The sequence below is a fragment of the Sapajus apella genome, unplaced genomic scaffold (genome assembly GCF_009761245.1).
Source record: "Sapajus apella isolate SASKATOON/1434 unplaced genomic scaffold, GSC_monkey_1.0 scaffold38, whole genome shotgun sequence".
In the NCBI taxonomy this organism is placed as follows: domain Eukaryota; kingdom Metazoa; phylum Chordata; class Mammalia; order Primates; family Cebidae; genus Sapajus; species Sapajus apella.
Genome location: NW_022436978.1, coordinates 1477619 through 1500323, shown reverse-complemented (window position 1 = coordinate 1500323; position 22705 = coordinate 1477619). Strand labels below are relative to the sequence as shown.

At 57.2% G+C, this 22705-nt stretch overlaps 1 protein-coding gene and 1 long non-coding RNA gene across 6 annotated transcripts in view; one reads left to right on the top strand and one right to left on the bottom strand.

Annotated features, from left to right (window-relative positions):
- Nucleotides 1-5607: 5607 nt before the first annotated feature.
- The window catches only part of PTH1R (parathyroid hormone 1 receptor), a 26908-nt gene continuing 9810 nt past the window's right edge, over nt 5608-22705 (top strand). Inside the window, exons 1-4 of one of the 3 annotated variants that reach the window (XM_032297981.1) lie at nt 5608-5730; nt 9309-9365; nt 11722-11844; nt 22246-22348. In XM_032297981.1, coding sequence (XP_032153872.1) covers nt 11770-11844; nt 22246-22348 — 178 coding nt within the window. In that variant the 5' untranslated portion in view covers nt 5608-5730; nt 9309-9365; nt 11722-11769. Of the gene's footprint in view, nt 5731-9308; nt 9366-11721; nt 11845-22245; nt 22349-22705 lie in introns of those variants that run through there. The other 2 variants (XM_032297983.1, XM_032297980.1) reach the window with 2 other exon arrangements.
- LOC116564710 overlaps nt 15636-22705 on the bottom strand; it is a 15693-nt gene continuing 8623 nt past the window's right edge. For 2 of the 3 annotated variants that reach the window (XR_004275060.1, XR_004275061.1), the window contains 2 exons: nt 19225-19904; nt 15636-18286 (listed from right to left, as the gene is read on the bottom strand). This is a non-coding gene — a long non-coding RNA (uncharacterized LOC116564710). Of the gene's footprint in view, nt 18287-19224; nt 21601-22705 lie in introns of those variants that run through there. The other variant, XR_004275059.1, reaches the window with a different exon arrangement.

Genomic DNA, 22705 nt, shown 5'->3' with positions numbered 1-22705 from the left:
CTCAGCAGGTCCCTGGATCTGAGTCTCCTCCTTCCCCACTGCCTCAGCCTGTGCCCCTGGCCAGGTCTCAGTGAGGGGCAGAGGGCTGGAGCTTGAAGCCAAGACAACAGGGGAATAATTGGCTGGAATTCTGCATAAACACAGGGGCTCATCCAAGGCTGCAGATGAGCTGGGAGGGGCTGGGGAGTTCCTGTGCCCCCAGGGAGCCCTGCCTGACAACGAGCCCATCCATCCAAAGGGGGGCTCTGCCTTTGGGAGTCCTGGTCTGAGAACATAAGCAGGACAGTCTCTGTGGTGGATTTAGCAGGGGATGCAGGAGACCCCTCCCACAGCCCACCCCCAATCAGCATGCTCACGTCCCCTGTCCTGCCTAGAATCATTATAGATGCAGCTCCCAGGGGCAGGAGAACAAGGAGAAACCACCAACCACTGTGGCTGCCAGGAGCCGCCACCACCTCTCAGGCCCTTCCTTACCTGACCTTGGGGTCTAGAGAGAGGACATGCCAGTCTCCCCACTCCCACGGTCTCACAGTAGCAGCTGCAGGGACAGCCAGGCTGCTCTGGGATGGGGGCTGAAAGCAAGTCCTCACTGCCAGTGCCAGGTTCAGCTCCTGTCTCAGGGTTAGGCTCCAGCTCAAGCCCTGGGGCTGCTCCCTGGCTTCTGAGAAGCTGCCATCAGGCAGATTCCATCTCTTAAGGCTCCTTGGAGGAAAACGTTCTGACCAGGAATGACAGGGATCTGTCTCTGATCCTGGGATCTGCTCATGAGGAAACTGAGCCTCCCCACGGCAACTGAGAGGTGAAGAGGTGAGGGGGTCAGGGTGTTTGGAGTCCACAACTCTCGTCAATAGGTATGCCCTCCCCCAGAGATGGAGGTTTCTCAGCAGAGCCACAGAGATAACCCAGACCCTGTCCTCAAGGACTCACCTTCTGTTGGGACAGAGGCAGCAGCATATCATGCCACGCTAAATTTTCTAGTCAAACCAAGAGGTCTGAGGTCTCACTCTGCTGGGAGTTGAAGGGTGCAGATCCAAGAAGGCTTCAGAGAGGAGGGAGCCTTTGGAGGGCATAGAAGAGCCACCTAGGCTGAGAAGGGAAGAACAAGTCAGAGGGCAAGAAGTGCAGGGGCAGAGGCCAAGCGCGCATGGAGGGTTCAGGGAATGGGAACACAGGGCAGTGGGGCCAGGCAGGCAGTTGGCTCCCCCAAACTCTCGAGTCACTGCATTTCCCAGCTGAGCCCAACACATAGTAAGGTGCAGGCAGGGGCCACGGAAGGCGGGGCTGAGCTTGCAGAAAGCATTCCTCCTCCTCCTCCGGACTGACTGCCGCTGCCTCCACCTCCGCCTCCTCCATGTGTGAAGTCATCACTTCCTTGCCCCTCTCTGCCCCCAAGGAGCCCTCTGTGGTTATGCTTGGGTGGGAAAATTGGTGTGAAGCTGCTGAGTTGGAGGGGCAGAATGGTCACCCTTCCATCTTGAACCCAGCTTTGCTCGTTGGGCCACGAGTGGCTTCCAGAGCCAGCTGTGCTGAGACAGGGTGCTGCCGTGGGGACACAGTGCTGCTGTGGGGACAGGATGTGCTGGATGGCTCAGAGCTCCAGTCCCCTGCCTCCGCAGCCCCCACACCAGCTCAGGAAAGGAGCGCGGCGAGACTGGAGGAAGCCTCCCCAAAAAGGTCATGACTGGGTCCGGGAGGCAGAGAGGCCCAGAGATAGAGCAGAGGTCAAGGCAGGCAGGATCTGGGTGTGTGACTTTGGGCAGAGGCCTGACCTCGCTGGGCCAGACCAGCTGCCAGTGTCCCCTCCAGCTTCAGGGAGGCATCTGAGTTATGCATAGCCACCTCCCATTATGCCCAGAACTTCCTCCACGCTGGCGACCCATCTGTGCCCAGTGAGAGCCCTCCGGCCTCTTCCAAAGAGGCTCACTTCAGAGGGCACAAGTGTCGGGAGGCCTGGAGACATGCTCTGGATGAGCATGGGTGACCTCTGGCAGGCCATTGCCCCTCTCTGAATGTCGCTTTCCCACACACGGTTTTATAAACTTTCCCAGTGCTTCCCCTCTCTGGCCAGTTCAGCCAATGTCCACGGTGCCCCCGGGCCAGGCTCTGTGCAGCGTGCAGGATGATCAGGCAGATGCAGCCCTGGTTCCAGCCCTAGAGACGTTCCCAGTGTCCGCTAGCTCATTGCCTTGCCCCAGCCAATGTCCATTTAGAGTGAAAAGAAACTGAGGCCCAGAGAGGTGGCCCCGCGTACAACCAAGGACCACCCACATAGAGGGCTCCTCCAGGCCTAACAGGGCAGGAGTGTCAGGACTAGGGGTTCTCCACCCGAAGTCTCCCGGCCACAGCCCCCGGCAAGGACCCAGTATCTGAGCTAACAGCTAACCCCCTCCCCACCACCTCCTCCTCCTTCCTGGCCCCCTCCTCCCTTCAAACCGCAGGGCCTAGCCGGCCTCTGGAACGCGTGCCCGGGACCTCGGTGATATTTTGAGTTTAAGAAAACTTTGCAGTCGGCAGGAGCTCTTAAAGGTTATAAATAGCAGCAGCGGGAGCCCATGCCGGGGAGGCGGAAACACGTGTCAAACACGCCTGGGAGGGGGTATTCCGAGGCACAGACCCCCCCATACACACTAGGGACGCACCAGGCTTCTGGGGATTTTACAACCACTGGAGCGGGAAGTCACACTCCACCCAGAAGGCGTCTGGGAAACAGGACCCCCTGTGGTCCCCCACCAGGGTCTCCAGTGGCTAGCCAGGTTGCCCGGGCATGCAGGGGCACTGTTAAAAGGGGATCTGGCGGGGAGGCCTTTCTCCTACCCCACTCCCTGCCACCATGCCACCAGGGATCACCCTCAGAGCTGCCCTTGGGAACAGCAGGGCTGGGGGTGGATTTGGAGAGAGTCCACTCTAACCCCTGTCTGTGGCACTGAAGACCTGGATGGGGACAGAATTGTTTCAAGGTCATGGGAAAGCTGGACAGGGTTTGGACCCCCACGCCACAGTTCTTCCCACTAAACACTGCTGCAGCCTCCCTTTTGTTTCCAGAGACCACGGGACAGTGTTCTCACTCACCCAAAGAAGCCACAAAGATGTGCACAGAGACGACAACACCCGACACCAAGGAGAAGCAGACCCTAGGGCCTCAGCCCACAGCATCCCAGCCCAGCGCCTCCCCTTCCGGTGAAGATCTCCTGTTGAACAGACGAGGAACACACCGGACACCTCCCCTACTCCAGTGGTCCAGTGGGATGCGCGCCCACGCCCACCCTGCCAGCAAGTGGACTGTCAACAACCCAAGGCCAGGTATGCAGTCTCAGCAAGGACAGCAGCTCTGGTTCGGGCACAGCAGTCTCAGCCTCGCCTTGAGGGTCATGCGATTTGAGGACATGCCCTCGGGAGCCTAGTCGGAAGAGACACCTCCTGGGGCCTGATCTAAGAGAAATCAGTATTGACTGCCCCATGGCCATGGAAGGAACCCTCCAACCTCCACTGCCTCTCTGGATTTCCCAGCTGCTCCACGCTGTGCATGGGGCAAGAACTGTTACTCCATGCACATAACTGGAGACTCAGGCACGTCTCCGGTTCCCACCCACCACCCCACTCATGCCTCACTCACGCCCCACCTGCTGCCCACGGCCCCCAGCAGGTCTGGGGGCGGCAGCCAGCCTTGGCGTCCAGGCATTCTGAACCTCAGGGAGCCCCAAAGGGTTTATGGGGCTCCCAATGAATGGGAGCCTGTTGAGCTCGGAGGGGGCCGGGCCCGAGTAAACATGGCTGGGTCTGAGCTGCCATTCTCCCCCTGCCTCTTCCCCAGGACCCAGGACCAAAATACAACTTCCTGTCCCCGGAGCTGAGGGCCAGACTTGCCCCCAAGAGTCCTGGGCTGGGGCCCACAGGAGGAACACACAAACTGGCAGAGCCAAAGCTCGAAGAGAGAAAGGACTTCAGGTTTTCAGATTCCCAGGTCTGCCTGCATCCAACACCAAGTGCTTGGGCACTTTAAAGATCCCCTTGGAGCCTGAAACTGCCCATCTGTGGACAGTAGATCAGGAAACTGAGACCATGAGCAGGAAGGGGTCTGGCTCAGGGCTCCACAGGTCAGAGCAGAACAGGCCCCAGCCTCCTGCTTCCCTGGCCAGTGAGGACGGGGCCTGTGGGCAGAGCAGGGCAGTGTACATGGACTCAGGGGAGGGAGAGACTCTGGCGTTCGAGAACCAGGGCAGCAGGGAGGCTTGACAGAGTGCAGGAGAGCTCTCCCTCCTTTGGGCACAACTGCCCACTCTTCCCCGCTGGCCTGGTCACAGAATGGCCTACGTGTCCTGGGACACCCCTTGCAGCAGTGCATTTCACAGTAGCTGGGGCAAGAGCCCTGTAAGTGCTGTTTGTCATGGTTCTGCTATGTCCCCTGGCCAGTCCATTCTGCTCTTTGGTCCCGTTTCCCTCACCTGGAGGCCAGGTATCGCCGAGCTCCCTGCCTCCCTGTCTAACTCGTGAAACAAAACATACTTTGGAAACTCTAATGAGTGGTACCCTCCCCAGGAGCCTGGAAGACCCGGGGAGGGCGGCCCTAGGAACATGCCCAGTGGCTGCGGGTGGTTGGGGCCAGCTGCCTCACATGCAGGGCCCTGGGGGCTGCAGCTGGAATGTGCTGAATAGCAGCTGCCACGTGAATCATTACACCTCATCAGGCTGAGCCTAGGACTTCCAGACACAAACCAGCTCAGACTGGGCTCAGGCAAAAGGGCAACCTCCAACCAGGTCACAGGGCCCGGGGGTGAGGTTTCCAGGATCTTGCCAGGGTCTCTGCCTCCCTGTCTGCCCACATCTTCATCCTGAACAACCAGCCCTGGTTCTGAACACAGCTCATTCTATAGATCCACATAAAGAGGTCATCCTGTCCACAGCCCCCTGCCTTTGTGACCTGTGACAGCTTAAGCAGACCCTGAGCCCGGGAGGGCCTGGGAGCAGATAGAGAGGGCTTCCTGGCTGGCTCCTCACCAGGAGCCCACTTTCCAGTGGGCAAGGAGTCAGATATGGGGTGGCTATGGGGCTGCAGGGGTCACGACACGGGCTGGAGTGGAACCACAGCCCCCATATCTCTTCCATCTAGGAGCCACTGGGTACCCAGTGCTGGCAGGTCATGCCTTCTTGGGCCTCAGTTTTCCTGCCTGTGGCACAGGAATGAACCACCTCCAGCCCCCCTCTGATTTTTCTGGGTGCCTTAAACTTGAGTGAAGTCACTAATAGGGGCTGTGTTCACACCTCGTGGTGGCCTGATATTCCCAAGATGTAGACAGGACCAGAGGATCAGACAGGAACACAGAGACCAAGAGAGAGGCGTGGCAGGGCAAGGGGAGGACTACTGAGCCACGCAGACATGCCTGGCAGCCTGAGCAGGCCCATGGACCTGGCAGGCAAAGCCATGGGTGCTGAGGGGAGGGCCCAGCCTAAGGCATCTGAACACTGGCACGCTTGGATCTGCCTCTGTTACCTCCTATCCCGGACTAGGGGTCTGGGACAAAGTCCTGGACCAGTGTAGGGCTTGGTAAAAAATAATTAATTTTTCTTTGCAAGTGGAAGTCCTGACTCAGGCCTTTTCCTGTCCCCAGCAGCACTATCCTTGCTTAGGCCTGAGCCACAGAAGCTGCCCAGGGACTGTCCATGGCCTCCCCGTGGCCAACTTGAGCCTGCTCTGCAGCTTCAGGCCCGACTTGGAAGGCCCGTGGGCTCCAGGTGAGTGGGGGTCAGGGGACCCTGGTGGCCTGAGCACAGCTGGGAGGAGCAACTCTTTGGTTTCCCCGGGGGTGAGCATGTAAGTACCTGGGCCGTGCTATGGAGCAGACAAGACATGCCCACATGGAGACACGTCTGTGGACCTGGTGTTATGACAGCAGGGGCTTGTAACCATGAGGCCAGCAGGGACAGGAAGCCCATGACTCTAGCTCCTTGGGAGCCTTGGGAGTCCTCCCTGACTGGAACAGAGCCTGCCGGCCCCAGGTGCCCCCATTGTCCTCCCTTCACCTTCCTGAGAGGCAAGAAAGCCAGGCAGCCATGCTTCTGCTGCGAGGGGAGGGGGCTGCCCAGCCAGCTGCCATGGGAGCCTCCAGCAACTCAGCCGGGTGTCGGGGGGGTGTTTATGAGCAGCCGAAATGGCTGTAAAAGTGGCACCTTGCTTCACTTATGGCCTGGCCATCCCCTCCCCTACTGGCCTCCTGCCTCAAAAAGCTTCCAGGGAAGCCGGGAGAGATCCGGGGTTGAGGTCTGGGTGGAGGCACAGCCTGGGGTCAGAGTTCAGCCAGGGGCAAGAAATCGGATTAGGATAAGAATTCAGCCCTAGGTTGGGGTTCATCATGGAAACAGAGCTCAGTCTGGGATCAGGGCTAAGCGTGGGATGCAGACTTATTTTGGAGCTAGTGCTGGGATGAAGCATTGGGGGAATATAAAGACTCAGAAATAGATGTGAGCCATTAGTCCCAGAGAACCCCTGGGTCAGCAAGGGGTTTTCTAAGAGAGGGAGGTCAGGCTGCATTGCTCAGAGAGCTGAGCCTCTGCCTTTCCTGTTGGTGTCTGATGCCCACCCTGGCCCCAGAGTCTGGGTACCTTGGCTGAAGCCCTACTCACAGTGGGATGGCTGCAGCAGAGGCCTGTCAGCCTGGGGCTGCCACACCAGCAGGGATGGGGCCAGAGTCCAGCCCTTAGTGTAGTTCTGAGATCCAGCAACCACCCTGGCTCCTCCTCATAGGTCCCAACCTGGGGATCAGAGACAGGGACTGGCTCCTACTCCCCACCCCAAGCCAGGCCTTTTCAAATTCCATTGAAACTGACCTGACACTAACCAGAAACTGACTCTGGGCCCCTGGGGCCTGCTTGTCAAAAAGGGCAGGCTGATTCTGCCAGGTGCTTAGGTGCTACCAGTTAATGTGTGACACCGATACTCTCACCCTCATGGTGGCACTTTAACCAGAGTCCTGAGGGTGAGGGAGAGGATCTATGGCCCCACCCATAGCTGTGGAATGTCCAGCAGGGGACTCTGGGGTGAGGCACATGAATTACGGCAAGGGGAATGCCCTTAAGAGGCCCAGCGCCCATCAGATTCCTCTCTGCAGCCCTCTCCACAGCCCACCCTGGTCCTCCCAAGTACAAATATTATGTTTCCAAATCTCAAGCTTTCCCTGGTGTCAGATCTGAAAAGAACTCCTTCCCATCAGCCCCTAGTTTTACCTCTCCGTCCTTCTAATCCCTCCATTAATGTTCTTTTCTTGTCACCAAGGGGGAAAGCAGGGTGGGAAGTCAGTGGTCATAGAAACATAAAACTTAGAGACACCTAGAAACAGAGGCATAGGCCAGGTGCGGTGGCTCATGCCTGTAATCCCAGCACTTTGGGAGGCCAAGGCAGGAGGACTGCTTGAGCTCAAGAGTTGGAGACCAGCCTGGGCAACAAAGTGAGACGTCGTCTCTACAAAAAAAATTTTTTAATTACCTAGGTGTGGTGGCTCATGCCTGTGGTCCCAGCTACATGGGAGGCTGAAGTGAGAGGATTGCTTGAGCCCAGGAGGTCAAAGCTGCTTTGAGCCGTGATTGTGCCACTGCACTCCAGCCTGGGCAACAGAACAAGACCCTGTCGGGGGGGGAAAAAAAAAAAAAAAAAGGCTGGGTGTGGTGGCTCATGCCTGTAATCCCAACACTTTGGGAGGCTGAGGCATGTGGATCGCTTGAGGCCAAGAGTTTGAAACCAGCCTGGCCAACATAGAGAAACCCCGTATCTACTAAAAATGCAAAAATTAGCCAGGTGTGGTGGTGCACACCTGTAATCCCAGCTACTCAGGAGGCTGAGGCCAGAAAATTGCTTGAACCCAGGAGGCAGAGGTTGCAGTGAGCAGAGAGTGTGCCACTGCACTCCAGCCTAGGAGACAGCCCTGTCTCAAAAAAAACAGAAAAGAAACAGGGCCGGGCGCGGTGGCTCAAGCCTGTAATCCCAGCACTTTGGGAGGCCGAGGCGGGTGGATCACGAGGTCAAGAGATCGAGACCATCCTGGTCAACATGGTGAAACCCCGTCTCTACTAAAACTACAAAAAATTAGCTGGGCATGGTGGTGCGTGCCTGTAATCCCAGCTACTCAGGAGGCTGAGGCAGGAGAATTGCCTGAACCCAGGAGGCGGAGGTTGCGGTGAGCCGAGATCGCGCCATTGCACTCCAGCCTGGGTAACATGAGTGAAACTCCGTCTCAAAAAATAAATAAATAAATAAATAAATAAATAAAATAAAGAAACAGAGGCATAATAAAACTGAGACCATTAAACTATAACTGAAGAACCACAAGTGTTCTTTAGGTCCCCATTCTCGCACCTGGGCCTCTGTCCCAAGGAGCCCACATAGCATAGGAGGCAGCCCTGAAATCACAATCTCCTCCCTAGTAATGGAGGATGTGGGCACACAGGAGAGGGGAATGTCCTTTACAGCAAGCGGAGGACTGTGGTCCTAGCAGAGGAAACAGCAAGGGCAAAGGCAGGAGAGTGGATGTGTGGGGAAGGCCAGGAGTCTAGCAGACAGTTCCTGTTGGGGAGAGTCATTTTTGGAGGAAACTCTCAAATAGCACAGCCCTTGAACACCAGGACAAGAAACGAGGGCAGTGGGCACAGAGAAGGGATGCAGCCATAGAAATGTGTGGAGAGGGCCGGGTCCAGTGGCTCACACCTGTAATCCCAGCATTTTGGGAGGCTGAGGCAGGTGGATCGCTTGAGATCAGGGGTTTGTGACCAGCCTGGCCAACATGGCAAAACCCTGTCTCTACCAAGAAATACAAAAATTAGCCAGGTTAGTGGTGTGTGCCTGTAGTCCCAGCTACTTGGGAGGCTGAGGTGGGAGAAGACTTGATCCTGGAAAGCGGAGGTTGCAGTGAGTGGAAGTTGAAGTAAGATCATGCCACTGCATTCCAGCCTGGGTGACAAAGTGAGACCCTGTCTTGAAGACGAAGAACAAGAAGAAAAAGAAGAAGAAAAGGAGGAGGAGGAGGAAGGAGGAGAAGAAATGCATGGGGAAAGTACCTAGGTATGGGTATAGTCTGGAAGCTGGTTGGGCTTGAGCCAGGAGAAGGGTGGCAACATCTGGATCCTAAACCTTAGGGCTTGGGCTTGGCAGATTCACACTGAGGGTTGGAGGGCAGGTCTGCAGGCTCTGAGGAGCTCAATGTCCACAGGCTGAGTCTGGAGAGCCCCTGGAGCCCATGGGCCAGGACGCCCACCCTTGTGGATACTAAACAGGAAAGTTAACATTGCCTTTGAATCAGCTGGCCAAACTCTCCATTTTGCAGATGAGGAAACTGAGATCCAGACAGCCGAAGAGTAGTAGTGTCCGAGACACACGATTGGTGAGCAGGCAAGCACAGGATACTGCTTAGCCCAGACGATATTTCCCAGGGCCTCAAGCATTCACTTCCTCCGCTATCCTTAAAGCCCTCCACTCCAGGCATCCCCGGCCCCTCCTTCCGCCTCAGTTTCCCCACCTGGTACAGGGAGGGGGTAGGTTTGGGGTCAAAGTGTCCCTCCTCTTAGAGTCCAGCGTGCCCTCCCCAGCCAAGCACAGAAACCCCGCCTCGTTCAGCCCCAGCCCCGGAGGACTTCTCCCTGCCTTCCCCTAAGTAGAGGGTCCCAGGCAGATCTGAGCCCGCCGAGAGTTTTGGGAATAGGGGTGGAGACAGGGGAGGGAGGTGAAGCCCGAGAGTGGGCGTCCGGATTGAGCCCCAGGTCTGGCAGCCTCGAGCCGCCGGGGTTGGGGCCGCGAGAGCTGGAGAGGCCCGGCCAGCAGCCGAATGGGTCGAGACTCGGAGACTCGGAAACCCGGACCCGAAGAGCCGCGGAGCAGGGAGGAAGCTGGATGTGTGGCTGCAGACCTTGGCAGGGGTCGTGGCCGGCCTATGGCCGGCCGAGCAGAACTGCCGGCCTAGGATGGGACTGAGGCGAGGGTGGGGCTGGACGTGTGGGAGGGCGGCGGCGGCCAAGCCCGGGTCCGGGCTGGCAGCTGAGTGGCCTCCCCAGGGACCCCGACCCAGCCCGAACGAGAGCCCAGCGCGGACTGACAGCTCCGCGGCCGGGGGCGCGCGGGGTACCGGGCGGCCTCCCTAGGGGATTCGCCCTTGAAGAAAGAGGGCTTGCTTCTCGGCTGAGGGTCCCTATTCGCCAGCGGGGGCCAGATGATCAGAAAAAAAGAAGAAAAAGAAAAGGCCGTGCTTTCCAAAAGAGAATATAGCGGCGGCGGCGTCCCGGTTCCCTGCCCGGGTCTCGGTGTCACCGCTGCCCCCGCCCTGTTCCACAGCACTCACATCCCGCCGCCATACGACCCCGGGCCTCGGCCTCTAGCGCAATGTCCTGGGGCGGGGGGCGGCGGGCTCCTCTTGGCCTCTCCACACTCCAGCGGCAGCGGCGGCGGAGGGGGTGGGGGCTGGAGAGGCCCGGCAGGGCTCGGGGGAGGGAAGAGGCGCCCGGCCGGGGGGAGGGCAGAGGCAGACGCCGAGGCGAGGGACTCGCGCGGCGGGCGGTGGCTCCGAGCGGCGGCCGGGCGGGGGGCGCTGGAGGCCAGGCCGGCCGGGGGGGTATCCTGAGAGCTCCATGAAGTCCCCCCGGGGCCGCGGACGGGGCGCTGGCTTGGGGAGGCTGTCGGGGGGACCCCGACATCCATGGCAAGGCGGGGGCCGCGGCGGCGCGCTCGGAGTAAGTCGGGGCTGGGGACCCGCGCCGAGGGGAAGTGGCGGGAGTCGGGGAGGAGCGACTCCGGGCCTGGCCGGGGCAGCCAGGCTGCTCTGTCTCGGTGTCAGTCGGCGGCGCCTCCTCGGAACCCAGGGGAGCCGCCAGCTCCGCGCCGCTCGGCTCGGTGGCTTTTTTGGAAACTTGCAAATGTTTTCGTAGAGAGAGAAGTGGGAGGGAGGGAGCGAGGGAGTGACCGAAACGGAGCTTGGGGCTGCTGGAAGAACTGAGGCCAAGGCCGGGGGAGCTAGAGACGGACTGACAGACAGGCAGACCGACAGAGCATCGGGGCCGCTGGCGCGCCAGAGCCGCACTGGCGCAAGCGGGGCTCGGGCAGAAGATGGGGAAGGGGTGTGGGAGGCGGCTGCCGAGGGGCTGGGTCTCGGGAGGCCGAGCGGCCGGGGGCTGGCGGCCGGAACACCCAAGGGTTCAGTGTGGCTGCAAAGTTGGGATCGCGTCCCCTAGCTGCACGCCCTGTGCGGCTCAGAACGCGCCCCCTGCCCGGCCCGGACTCACTACGGGCAAAAGCCGCGGAGCTAAAAATAACAGTCCTGTGCGCCCCCCGCAGACCGCGACCCCGACCCCTCCCCCCACTGGGCGTGGGGCGAAGCCACAGCTCCCACTTCCCCAAAAGAAAAAAAAAAAGAAAGAAAGAAAAGGCGGCGCGGGAGGGGGGCGGGGGGCGGGCCGGGGGAGGGGGGCGGGGGGCCCGGCCATATGGATGTGATTTCTCCGCTCGGAGGCAGACGGGCCGCTCCGCAGCGATCGGCGCCCGCCCGCCGCCCGCCGGGCCTCCGGCTCTCCCTCCCTTCCTCCCGTCCCTCCCTCCCTCCTTTGCGCTGCTCGCTGGCTCGATCGCCCTCAGCGCATGGGCCCCGCGCCGGGCCCCGGGGCCTCGGGCCGCCCGGACGCCGGGGTCCCCTAGGCCGGGGCGTGGGCGGGGCGGCCAGCCTGACGCAGCTTTGCACCCCCTACCACCACCAGGGCCGGCGGCGGCGGCTGCCCCGAGGGACGCGGCCCTAGGCGGTGGCGATGGGGGCCGCCCGGATCGCACCCGGCCTGGCGCTCCTGCTCTGCTGCCCGGTGCTCAGCTCCGCGTACGCGCTGGTGAGTCCCCCGCAGCCTACACTCCGGGACGGGATGCGTGCTTACCCTGGAGTCCTCGGGATAGGTCTAGGGCACGCAGTCTTGAGTTCCCCCTGCAGTTCGAACGTTGGGTGAGAGTCCCCTCTGATCCAGGATCCTGGGTGCCTGCTGTCTCTGGGATGTCTGAACTTCGGGTTCCAGCTGCCTGAAGCGTACCTATTTCTGAAGCCTCATTTGGAGTCCCAGATCTGGAAATTTGTGGTTGAGGTTTCCCCATCCTCTGCCTCTGTGAGCACCATGGCTGTTTCTCCCTGGAAGATGACAGTGTGACCCAGCAGAAGGCTGGGCTTTGGCCCTGCTAGTACTCCCACAGACTTTGCTTTGAGGACCTCTGTTTTCTGCAAGTTTTTTTGCAATCCCGGACATAGAGAATGTAGGTTTGAGGTCAGAATCATCCAGGCCTGGGGTAGGATTTAGGGGCCCCCTCCAGCCCTCACACACACACATACACACACACTTGCGCATATGTCTGACTTCAGCCAGAGTAGAAGCTGTTTGCCTGAGGAGGTGGGTGTGGTGTGGCATGGTGGAGGGATGGAGGTTCCTGAAGGAGACTGACCTCACAGTGCACCCCTGTAGGAGAAGCACAGCATACCCTTTCAGGAAGTGAGGAGACCCCTGGGAAGACTGTTGCTCCCTGAGAGTGGAGACCTAAAGGCAGAATGGTAGGGAAGGGTAGGGGGAGAGGAGAGACAGAGACAAAGCAGGGTGGGGAGGAGAGATCCCAGGAGCTGGAGGGGTGAACAGAGCAAGAACAGCAAAGAAAAATAGCAAGAGACAGCTGGAGGCAGAGAGCTGGAGACACAGAGTGGGCAGCACCTCCACCCCCTGGGCCAGGGTCTAGGGGCCACTTTCTGGGAAGGGGGTTGTCCCAGCCCCTCAGTCCTATCCCATAGCAGCCCTGTCCCAAGGGACCAGCCCGTTCCTGAGGAGGCTGTCTGCCTGCATGCCTAACTTCAAAGCCCCTTCTCCCAGCTCCCCAGTGGGAGCAGCTGCCTGCTGGGGAGCAGGGTAGGCAGGCAGCCTCCTCCTCCTATCAGCAGCTCCCTATACAGTGCAGAGCTCCAGGCGGGAGGCAGGAGCCTAGGATTCCTCCACCTCTGCAGGATGCCTGTGTAAGCCTGGGCTGTCCTTCTCCATGCCTCAGTTGCCCCATCTCTAAAAAGAGGACCTGGAAGAAACATCTGCCTGAGAATCACATCATCAGAGGCTCTTCCTTCCTCTGTGGTCCTCAGCACCTACCACTTACCTGTGCCTACGCCTCCACAATTCTGGCCCCAGCAAAGGCTTCCCACCAAAGATAGCCCCATACAAGGCCTTGTGGATGGGGAAACTGAGGTTCAGAGGAGCTCAACACCCTCTGCAGAGACACTCCAAACACTGGAGAATGCCAGGGGATAGAGCCGCCCCCCACCTCCCCAGGAGTTCGGTGTGTGCACACATATGCATGCATTTGACGGTGTGAGGGGTAGACAGGGTGATGAGTGTGGGTGTCCTGAGAGTAAGTCTGTATGTCACAGCAGGGCTCTGTGGGACTCTGGGCATGGTGTTTATCTGGGTCTGTGTGATTGTGAGTGTCTGAGTCCCTGCGTGAGTTCATGTGTCTGTAGCTGTGGGTGCATGACTCGGAGGCCCACAGTTGTGTTTGTGTGTGCCTTTGTGAGCGCCTGTGCGCCCGGCCTATTGTTTTCTTATGTGTATTTCATAAATGCTTCTGTAGGGCTTTCTACTTGCCATTGTTCTAAGCACTTCACATATATTAGCTAGTCTAATCTTCCCAGCCACCCTCAGAAGAAGGTTATTGTCCGCATTTTTAACTGGCCCGAATCACACAACCACAGTGACCGTTATTTATCTCATGCCAACCCAGAGCCAAGCCCTGTGCCTCTTTGGGCGAATGGATGAAATGAGAAAACAATTTGTGACAGTTTCTATCTCAGAATCTGGGGACAGCCGCTGTTCTGTACATGTTGGTTTCTTCCTGTCTTTAAAAGCAAGCCACATGGCTGAGCTGCCCCTGTGTGGGGGGAGTATGGGTACCCAGAGCCCCACTGCTCTCCAGGGGAGCTGAGGTATCTGCAGAGAATCTTCCTGGCTTTGCCCTGGCCCATGTCTGAGGGTAAAGGGAGAGATGCTAGTGCTGGGTCTGCCTAGGACCTTGTTGGGGCATGTAAGTTCACTGGACACTCCCTGGCTTCAGGGCTGGAAGATTGGGACTGAAGGACGGCAGCAGCCTACTCACCCATCCAATATCCTACGGGCCCCCTGAACTCATCTGGAGCCAGCAAGAAGCTGGCAGCCTGCCAGCTCCCTCTCCTGAGCCCAAGGGCTACTCCCCCCCGCCCCTTTAGAGCTGCACCTATGCCCTTCAGGCCCATCAACCTTATCTCACAGCCAGTCACCAAACCTGTATGCTACCTGCCAAGCTGGTCCCAGGACCAGGCTCACATCTCCAGTGACCTCACATTTGGGGTCCAAAGAGCATCCCATGGGGAGGACACTGGTGGGCAGACTCAGCTGGTCCATCTTCTGCCACACAGGAGAGAGTTACCTAGAAACCTGGGGGTCTTGCGGCGGGTGGGGGTTGGAGAAAGAAATGGACCCACGGATTGTGAGTAGGAGGCAAAGGGGTGTTCTTGTCCTTGGGGTGCCTCCTCCTAAGGACACCCCCAGCATATACACACATAGGGGAGAAGCTGCAATGAGAGAAGCTGGAGCTCAGCTTCAGCGTGGGGCAGGCCTTGCGTGTGGAGATGTGACTGCTGAGTAGACTCACAAGAGACTGGTGAGGACACACGGGCTGGGAGCGTGTAGGACCTTTTCTAGCCTGCGCCGGGGGCAGCGCGGCCATGTTGCTTGCTTTTAAAGACAGAAAGAAACCAACATGTACAGAACACTGGCTGTCCCTAAATTCTGAGATAAAACTGTCACAAACTGGTTTCTCATTTCATCCATTCGCCCAGCCATTTTTGTTTGGTTTTGAGACTGAGTCTTGCACTGTGTCCCAGGCTGTAGTGCAGTGGTACAATCTCAGTTCACTGCAATCTCCATCTACTAGATTCAAGTGATTCTCCTGCCTCAGCCTCCTGAGTAGCTGGGACTACAGGCGTGTGCCACCACGCCCAGCTAATTTTTTTGTGTTTTTAGTAGAGACAGGGTTTCACCGTGTTGCCCAGGATGGTCTCAATCTCCTGACCTTGTGATCTACCCGCCTAAGCCTCCCAAAGTGCTGGGATTACAGGCATGAGCCGCCGCGCCCTCGCCCAGCCACTTTTATGGGAAAGGGCCCTGAGAGTCACACAGTGAGTCGGTGGCACAGCAGGATTTGAACCCAGGTCTTTAGACCTTTGCACTGAATTCCTTCCTGAAAGCAGCATGAGATTTGCTGCTGGCAGGAGATAGTCATGTCTCACTCTGGGTTTTCTCTCTTTCTTTTTCTTTCTTTTTTAAAAATTAAATCCTGGCCAAGGTGCAGTGGCTCACGCCTGTAATCCCAACACTTTGGGAGGCTGAGGCAGGCAGATCACCTGAGGTCAGGAGTTTGAGACCAGCCTGGCCAACATGATGAAACCCTGTCTCTACTAAAAATACAAAAATTAGCCAGGCCCAGTGGTGTGCGCCTGTAATCCCAGCTTCTCGGAAAGCTGAGGCAGGAGAATTGCTTGAACACAGGAGGCGGAGGTTGCCGTGAGCTGAGATCATGCCGCTGCACTCCAGCCTGGGTGACAGAGTGAGACTCTGCAAGAAAAAAAAAAATTAAATCCTTCTGTTATTTTCTTTTTTTTAACTTCATAACTGATATATGAATATGTTCTTATAAAAGAGTCAAGCAAGTCTGTAATCCCAGACACTTGAGAGGCTGAGGAGGGAGAATCGCTTGAGCCCAGAAGTTCAAGGCTGCAATGAACTATGATGATGCCACTTCACTCCAGCCTGGTCAACAGAGTCAGCCCCTGTCTCTGAAAAAAAAAAAATTAAATCAATCAATAAAAATTAAACAGCAGCCCTCCTTGATCACTCCTAAGCCCATTCCCTTCCAGGGAAAACCATTTTTAGCAGTTTGAGTAGAGGAGCATTCTCCTTCCTCTTTCTGTGTGTTTCTGAATGGTACCTCTTTGTGTACGTATCAAGGAGATAGTTGAATTTTGTCGTTTTCTATTTGCTTGGTTGATTGTTTTTAAATAAATGGCATCGGTTTCTAGATAGGGCTCTGCCACATATATATTTTGACTTAAAGGTGTGTCTTAGAGATCTTCATGTCAATAAATATGAATCTATCTTTTTAAATGCTACATAGTATTCCAAAACCTGGGACTCATTAAGTAGTGCATAGGAATGTACATTTAGATCATTTCTGCACAATTTGCATGTGTGTCTGTGTGCGTTATTCCGGATGGTGGCAGGGAAGCTCCTTGAAATGCCCTCTGGCGACTCCATGTGACTGTTTCCTAGTAGGATATTTCTAGATTTTGTCATTGCTGGGTCTGAGATATGCATTTTTTGTTTTAATAGCATGACCAAATTGCCCTCTAAAAAGCTTGTGCTCTTTTGTACTTATACAACACCAAGACTGACCAGGAGGGCCTCTCTCCCATGCCCACTATCTCATAGGATGTTATGAAGATTCTTTGTGTTTCACCTTTGTGTGGATAGGTGAAAAATGGTGTGTCTTGTCATTTTAATTTGCTGATTACCAATGACTTTTGGGCTTTACCGTGGTTTATGATCCATCTTCTAAGAGAGCTTGCTCTGAGCCATTAACCATACTTCTATGGGTTATTTGCCTTTTTCATATTGATTTGTTGACGCTTTTTATGTCACCTGCCTTTCAACACGTTCCCCCCAGCTCTTGAAATGGCCTATGGACAGAGCAGTAGGAGGGGCCGAGCCCTCCCAGGAACTTGGGTTTTCTTCGGAATGTTTTAATGAGGCGTCAAGTAGCCTCCCCCAGATTCCAGTTGTGGGCCTTCTGGGGACACTCCCGGGTCCAGCCACCACATCAGGAAGGCAGCTATTTCAGAAGGAGAGTCCTCAGGAAAAAGAAAAGGTGGGGCGAGGGTTTTGCAGCCCTCTGAAATTGTCTGCAAAATATGGTGTGACTGGAAGAAGGGCGCAAACGTTTGCTCAGGTTTGTAGAAACATCAGAGACCTTCAAACCCTTAAAAGCCCCAACTCTGGGGCCAGTCTTGTGCCCGAGGTGAGACCTAGTGGGATCTCATTCTATTGAGCAGGCGATGGCTAGATTAGGCCATACCGTTCATCTGGGCCTTGATTCCTTAGCCCAGGTAGGGTCTGCTTGTGAAGATCCACCAGGTCCTAGCAGCCAACTCCGCTATCCCAGACTACATCCCACTGCCTGCCCCAAGGCGGCCACGCTGGCTGGCCAGGATGAGAGGCGTCGCAGTGCCTCTTCCCCCCCCCAGGCCCTCCCAGCCCCAAACACAGGCAGCCTGTTCAGGAAGGCCTGGTGAGGGGGAGGAAAAGTCAGCACTTGTCAGCGGTGGCGGGGCAGGACGAGGAGCCTGCTCAGGCCAGCCGGACAGACAGAGGGCAGCAGGGGTGGGGGAGCAGTCCCAGCCAGCTGGCACGGTAGACATCCAGGGGTGCCAGCATGGGTCCCAGTAGTAGAACCTGGAGGAGGGCCGAAGGAAGGCCAGGAGGTCATGAAGGGGTCTCCTGTTAGCCAGGGTTTTCTCCTTCTGGCTGTGCTAGAGGCATCAACTGCCTTGTTCCCAACACCAGGGCCCAGCTGTCCTCTATCCAGTTACAGTCGAGGACAAGCTGCCATCACCAGCACCAGCACCACCGTCACCTTTATGTCTACCCACCTCCCCTCCTGAATCAGCTTTGGGGAGGCTGCCTTAGAGGGTCTGCAAAGGGATACTTGCTTAACGCAGCAGGTCAAATCCAGGACTCTGTGGAAAGGTGATGTTCTGGCTGGTGCCAGGGTGTCCATGTGGTGGGCACTTCCTCTTTTCTTTCCCTTCTTCCAGGGCCGCTGCTTCAGTGTCAAGCGGATCTTAGCTCCATCCCTTGCCCTCCTTTTTCTAACTGTGACTCTTGGCCTCAGTGACCCTGTCTGTAAAATGGGGATGTGGTAGAAGGTGCAGAAGGCATGGGTAAAGCTCCTTGTTGACCATGGAGAGGATGTGTTACAGTCGGGGGGGATTAAAACCAAGCGCTGTGATGGCTGGGCCGAGGAGGCAAGTCAGCCTTTCTCAGGACCAAAGGAGGAGTGCCCACCTGGTGCAGGGCTGGGTGGCTCATATCAGTGGTGGGTATGGACTAAGTGACCCCTGGCCATAGCCCAACTCCAGTCCATCAGTCCTCAGCCCTGAAACCCAAGATTTGCAGATCTGCTGGATCTAAGAGGATGCAGGTCTGAGTCCTCTGCACCCTGGAGCTGGGCCAAGAAGACAGGAGCTCATCAAGGGGGTGGAAGTTGGAGGGCTGGGGAGAAGAGAGTAGCAGACAGGGGGCATGCCAGGCTGAGATGAGTTATAGCTGTCAGCATTTTCCCCTTCATCCCCAGGAGATAAGGCCTCCTCAGCCAGGGCAGAGGCAGAGGACGGGGTCCATTTTCCCGTCCTCTAAGCTCAAACATGCGGGCTCTGGCAGTAATCTTGAATCCTAATGTAAGTCCAGGGTGGATCCAGAAATGCAAGGAGTCATTGGGATACCCTTCCATCCCAAAAGCTCGCCCGGTACACCTTATCTGGCAGATCCTCCTGCAGTCCCTGCCCCCAGTCCTCCCTGGGGTCCCACCTCCCGTCTGGCCCTCACTGTCACCCCCTGGACTCAGTCCTATGGACCCAGACAATCTCCCCCTGCCGTCTTTGATCCCTGGCCTGGGGCACCCATGTCACCAGGCAGCAGGGGGTACATGGCAGGGGTGTGATTTGCTGCTGCTGCTCACAGTGTCAACAAAAGCAACCAACTTTTCCTGAGCTTCACCCCTGTGCAGGCTTGTTGTGCAGTACTTCATTTAATCTTCACTACAGCCCTTTTTTTTCAGACGGAGTTTCACTCTTGTTGCCCAGGTTGGAGTGCAATGGTATGATCTCAGCTCACGGAAACCTCTGCCCCCTGGGTTCAAACGGTTCTCCTACTTCAGCCTCCCGAGTAGCTGGGATTACAGGCATGTGCCACCACACCCACTAATTTTGTATTTTTTAGTAGAGACAGGGTTTCTCCATGTTGATCAGGCTGGTCTCAAACTCCCAACCTCAGGTGATCCGCCTGCCTTGGCCTCCCAAAGTGCTGGAATTATAGGCATGAGCCACCGCACCTGGCCAATAACAGCCCTATGATTACCCTGATTTTACAGAAAAACTGAGGCACATGAGTTAAGCAACTTTCTCAGACATGAAGCCAGTCAAGGCTGGAGGTGAGATTCATGCTCTGGGACTGGTGGCAGAATCTCCTTGGAGAAGAGGGTATAGCTGGAGGGAAGAGTGGACAGGAGTGAGGGCATTCCAGGCACAGAGCTGTGCGCTAAGGTTTGGAGGGGGGAGTGCACTTGGTGTGGGGTTGTTCCTTAGGAAAGTACTTCCTTAACTCTGACCCGAGTTATTCTTGTTGCAATGGTTGTAGACTAACAGAGAAACAGATCCTAAAGTTCAGGGAGGCCAGAGGTGGGGCCACCACCCCTGTGGATGGATGAAGGAGTGTGGGAGCCATGCGTGCTGGAAGCACATACCTTTCCCTCTCCTGAACATCCCAACTCCAGAAAAAGAAGTGTGCCTCCTCCTGGCTGTGGGGGAGGTGAAACCAACAGCAGTATGTAGAGGCTGAGCCAATTCCTTGAGCCGGGGAGGGGAGTGTTGATCAGCTTTCGGTGATCAGTCTGCCAAACGGCCAGTCAGTTTTCAACCCATGACTGCCTGCCTGTAGTCTAGGCCATCAGGGGTGCCCCCCAGTCCCATCAGTAGGCTGGTCTGTCTGTTAGGAGGCCCGGTGAGTCAGCAAGTCTCTAGGGATGGGTGGGAGCCTCTGTCAGTCACTCCAGAGTTCTCCATCGGCTGGAGAAAATATGGCAAAATAGGTTTGTCTTTAGAGAGGTGGAGATGGCAGGAGAAGTGTAGTGGGGAGGAGGGGTTAGACAACAAGATGGCAAAGGTGGTATAGACGGTAGTCACTGGGCAGGTGGCAGATTGGTGATGGTGCTAATGTTGCCTTGGTGATGCTGGAGGTGGTGGCAGTGGTGCTGGTGCTGTACCAGTTGTGATGGTGCAGAGGGTGGTGATGGTGGTTATGTTGATGCTTACAGTAGTGCTCATGGTGGTAACGGTGATGCCAGCGGCGGTGGTGGTAGTACTGGGAGGGACCCGTATGCTGGCGTTGGTGTTAGTGATGGTAACGATGGTTACTGATGGAGGTACTAGTAGCAGCGATGGAAATGGTACTGAATGGATGCTGTAAGTGGAGTGGGGCAGAGATCAGCCCCTCAGCAGCATGGATCCCCCATGTCAGAGGCAAAGGGAGAGCTTCAGGTTAGTTGGAGGCCCCTGGATCCTGGCAAGTCCAAGGTGTGCTTCCTTAAGCCCCACCATTCTATGTCTACCTCTGCGCCAGCCGGCTCAGCCATAGCTGTGGAGTCAAAGAGACTAGGATAGAGGAGCTGGGGCCAGCTGCCAGCACGTGGGGATCTGTTCCAGCCCTTCCTGGGGTCCAGCTGATATCTCAGGGTCCACCTCAGCCCCCAGAGTCAACAGAACCACTGGCCACCCACAGACGCAAACACTAAGGAGCTGCCGCCTCACTCACAGACGCGCACGCGCTGCCTTATGCCCAAAAATACCTGTACACGTGCACGCTCACAAATACGTCCATCTGGCGTCCCACACTGACATGCCGGACAGTGCCCGCGTGAGAACGCGCACAGATGGGCACACACGAGTGCACGCGCCGGCCACACTCGCGCACGCGCAGGGACGCGCATGTGGCTCCGCTAAGTGGAACCAGCAGAACCCGAGGCCGGCCGAGCCAATTGGAGACTCCTTGGCCCTGGAAGCCCTCGCTGCTGCCGCCAAGAGACGCGGTCAATTAACTTCTCCCTGCAGCCAGGCTCCCTGACCCGGCCCGCCCACCCCGTCCCTGGCTGCCTCCTTCCTTCCCTGCCCCCTCCGAGTCCTCCCGCCTTGCACAGCCACGCTTGGACTGCAGAGCCCCAGCCCCGCCATGGCGTGTCTGAAGCATGCAGCTCTGCCCCGTGGGGCTGAGGAGACGTAGCCTTTCGGGGGACCGGTGGAGGGGGCCATCTCAGAATACAGGCCCAGGGGTCTGAGGAAACACGGCCTTGAATTAAGGGGGATGGGGCTGAGGGCTTCACAGCCCCGCCCTGGGGAGGTTTCAGAGTCTGCCTTAACCCCTGTGGGTCACACTTATGGGAGTGGCTGGGCCAGGCACACCTAGCAGTTCCCCGGGGCGGGGCGGGATGGTGTCTTCACCCCGGCTCCTTTCCTCCCAAGTCAGAGGCTTACAACCCTCAGCAGCCACCTGCTCAGAGTGAGCCTCCACCCCCATGATGTTTCATGTCCTTTCCTATAACGAGACCAGTGAGTCCCGGTGGGGGCAGCCAGGGCCCATGGTGTGCAGGTTGGAGGGAAGGGAAAGGACATTCCAGGCAGAGAACAGCATGAGTGAGGGCCTGAGTGTCATCAGAACTCAGAGTCCACTTGAATGGAGGGAGCTCCCAGATCAGCAGTGGAGAGGGACTCCCACCCACAGCCAGCACCAGAGTGCCCAGCCTAACCCAGGCCACACGCCAGCAGTTCCTCCACCCTCTCCCTCTTGGGATTGTAAGGAGGGGAGGTGCTAAGGCACTCACCGTTCACTGGGGAAAGCGCTGACTGGGGACCTGGGCCAAGATGGAAATTGGTGACTCCCAAGGCCTCCCCCCACGGTGCCAGGACTTGAAGGAATCCAGGCTGGGTTTGTCTCCCCAGAGTTCAGGACTCCTTATCCAACCCCTGCCCCCCACTCATGTCCCCAGCAGGCAGCCAGGATCCTGTGTGGATCCATCCTGGGACATTCCATTCCAGTCCCATGAACCCCTGGGGAAAGAGCTGGGCAGAGAGTATCAGTGACTGCAGCCTACAGGGTTACTGGCGGGTAACAGCTGTAGGAGACAGCTCCCTCCTTTTTCCCTTGGATCAGGCAGGCCCCATCCCTCAGAGCCACAGCTTCCCACCTGTAAGGTGGGAGCTCCCTAAAACAGATTTCCCACATGCGGGGGAAATCCCACCTTCCCTCTAGAGTCAGGGCCTTTTGAAAGAGGGTAATCACTCTGGGAAATTGGGATGGCTCTGGGACCTGCTGCGCTGGAAAGTCCTGCCTGTGGTCTGACCTTCGGCTTGGCAGGTGGATGCAGATGACGTCATGACTAAAGAGGAACAGATCTTCCTGCTGCACCGTGCTCAGGCCCAGTGTGAGAAACGGCTCAAGGAAGTCCTGCAGAGGCCAGGTGGGGGTCAAAGGTGGGGGTCTGGGGATGAGGCCAGGTGAGGGAGGGGCCAGTTGAGGGTGGGACCCAGGATGCAGAGCCAGGTGAAGGCTCTCCATGGGAGCGGACCCAGGTAAAGGGGACCAGGCCAAAGTGAGGACCGAAGTGGGATGGGTGGTGCAGGAGTGGAGTCAGCAGGCATGGGTGTCCTTGGCTTGTCCTAAGTCTTTTCTTTTTCTTTTTCTTTGTTTTTTTTTTTGAGATGGAGTCTCACAGTGTTGCCCAGGCTGGAGTGCAATGGTGCGATCTTGGCTCACTGCAACCTCAGCCTCCTGAGTAGCTTCGATTACAGGCACCCATCACCATGCCCAGCTAATT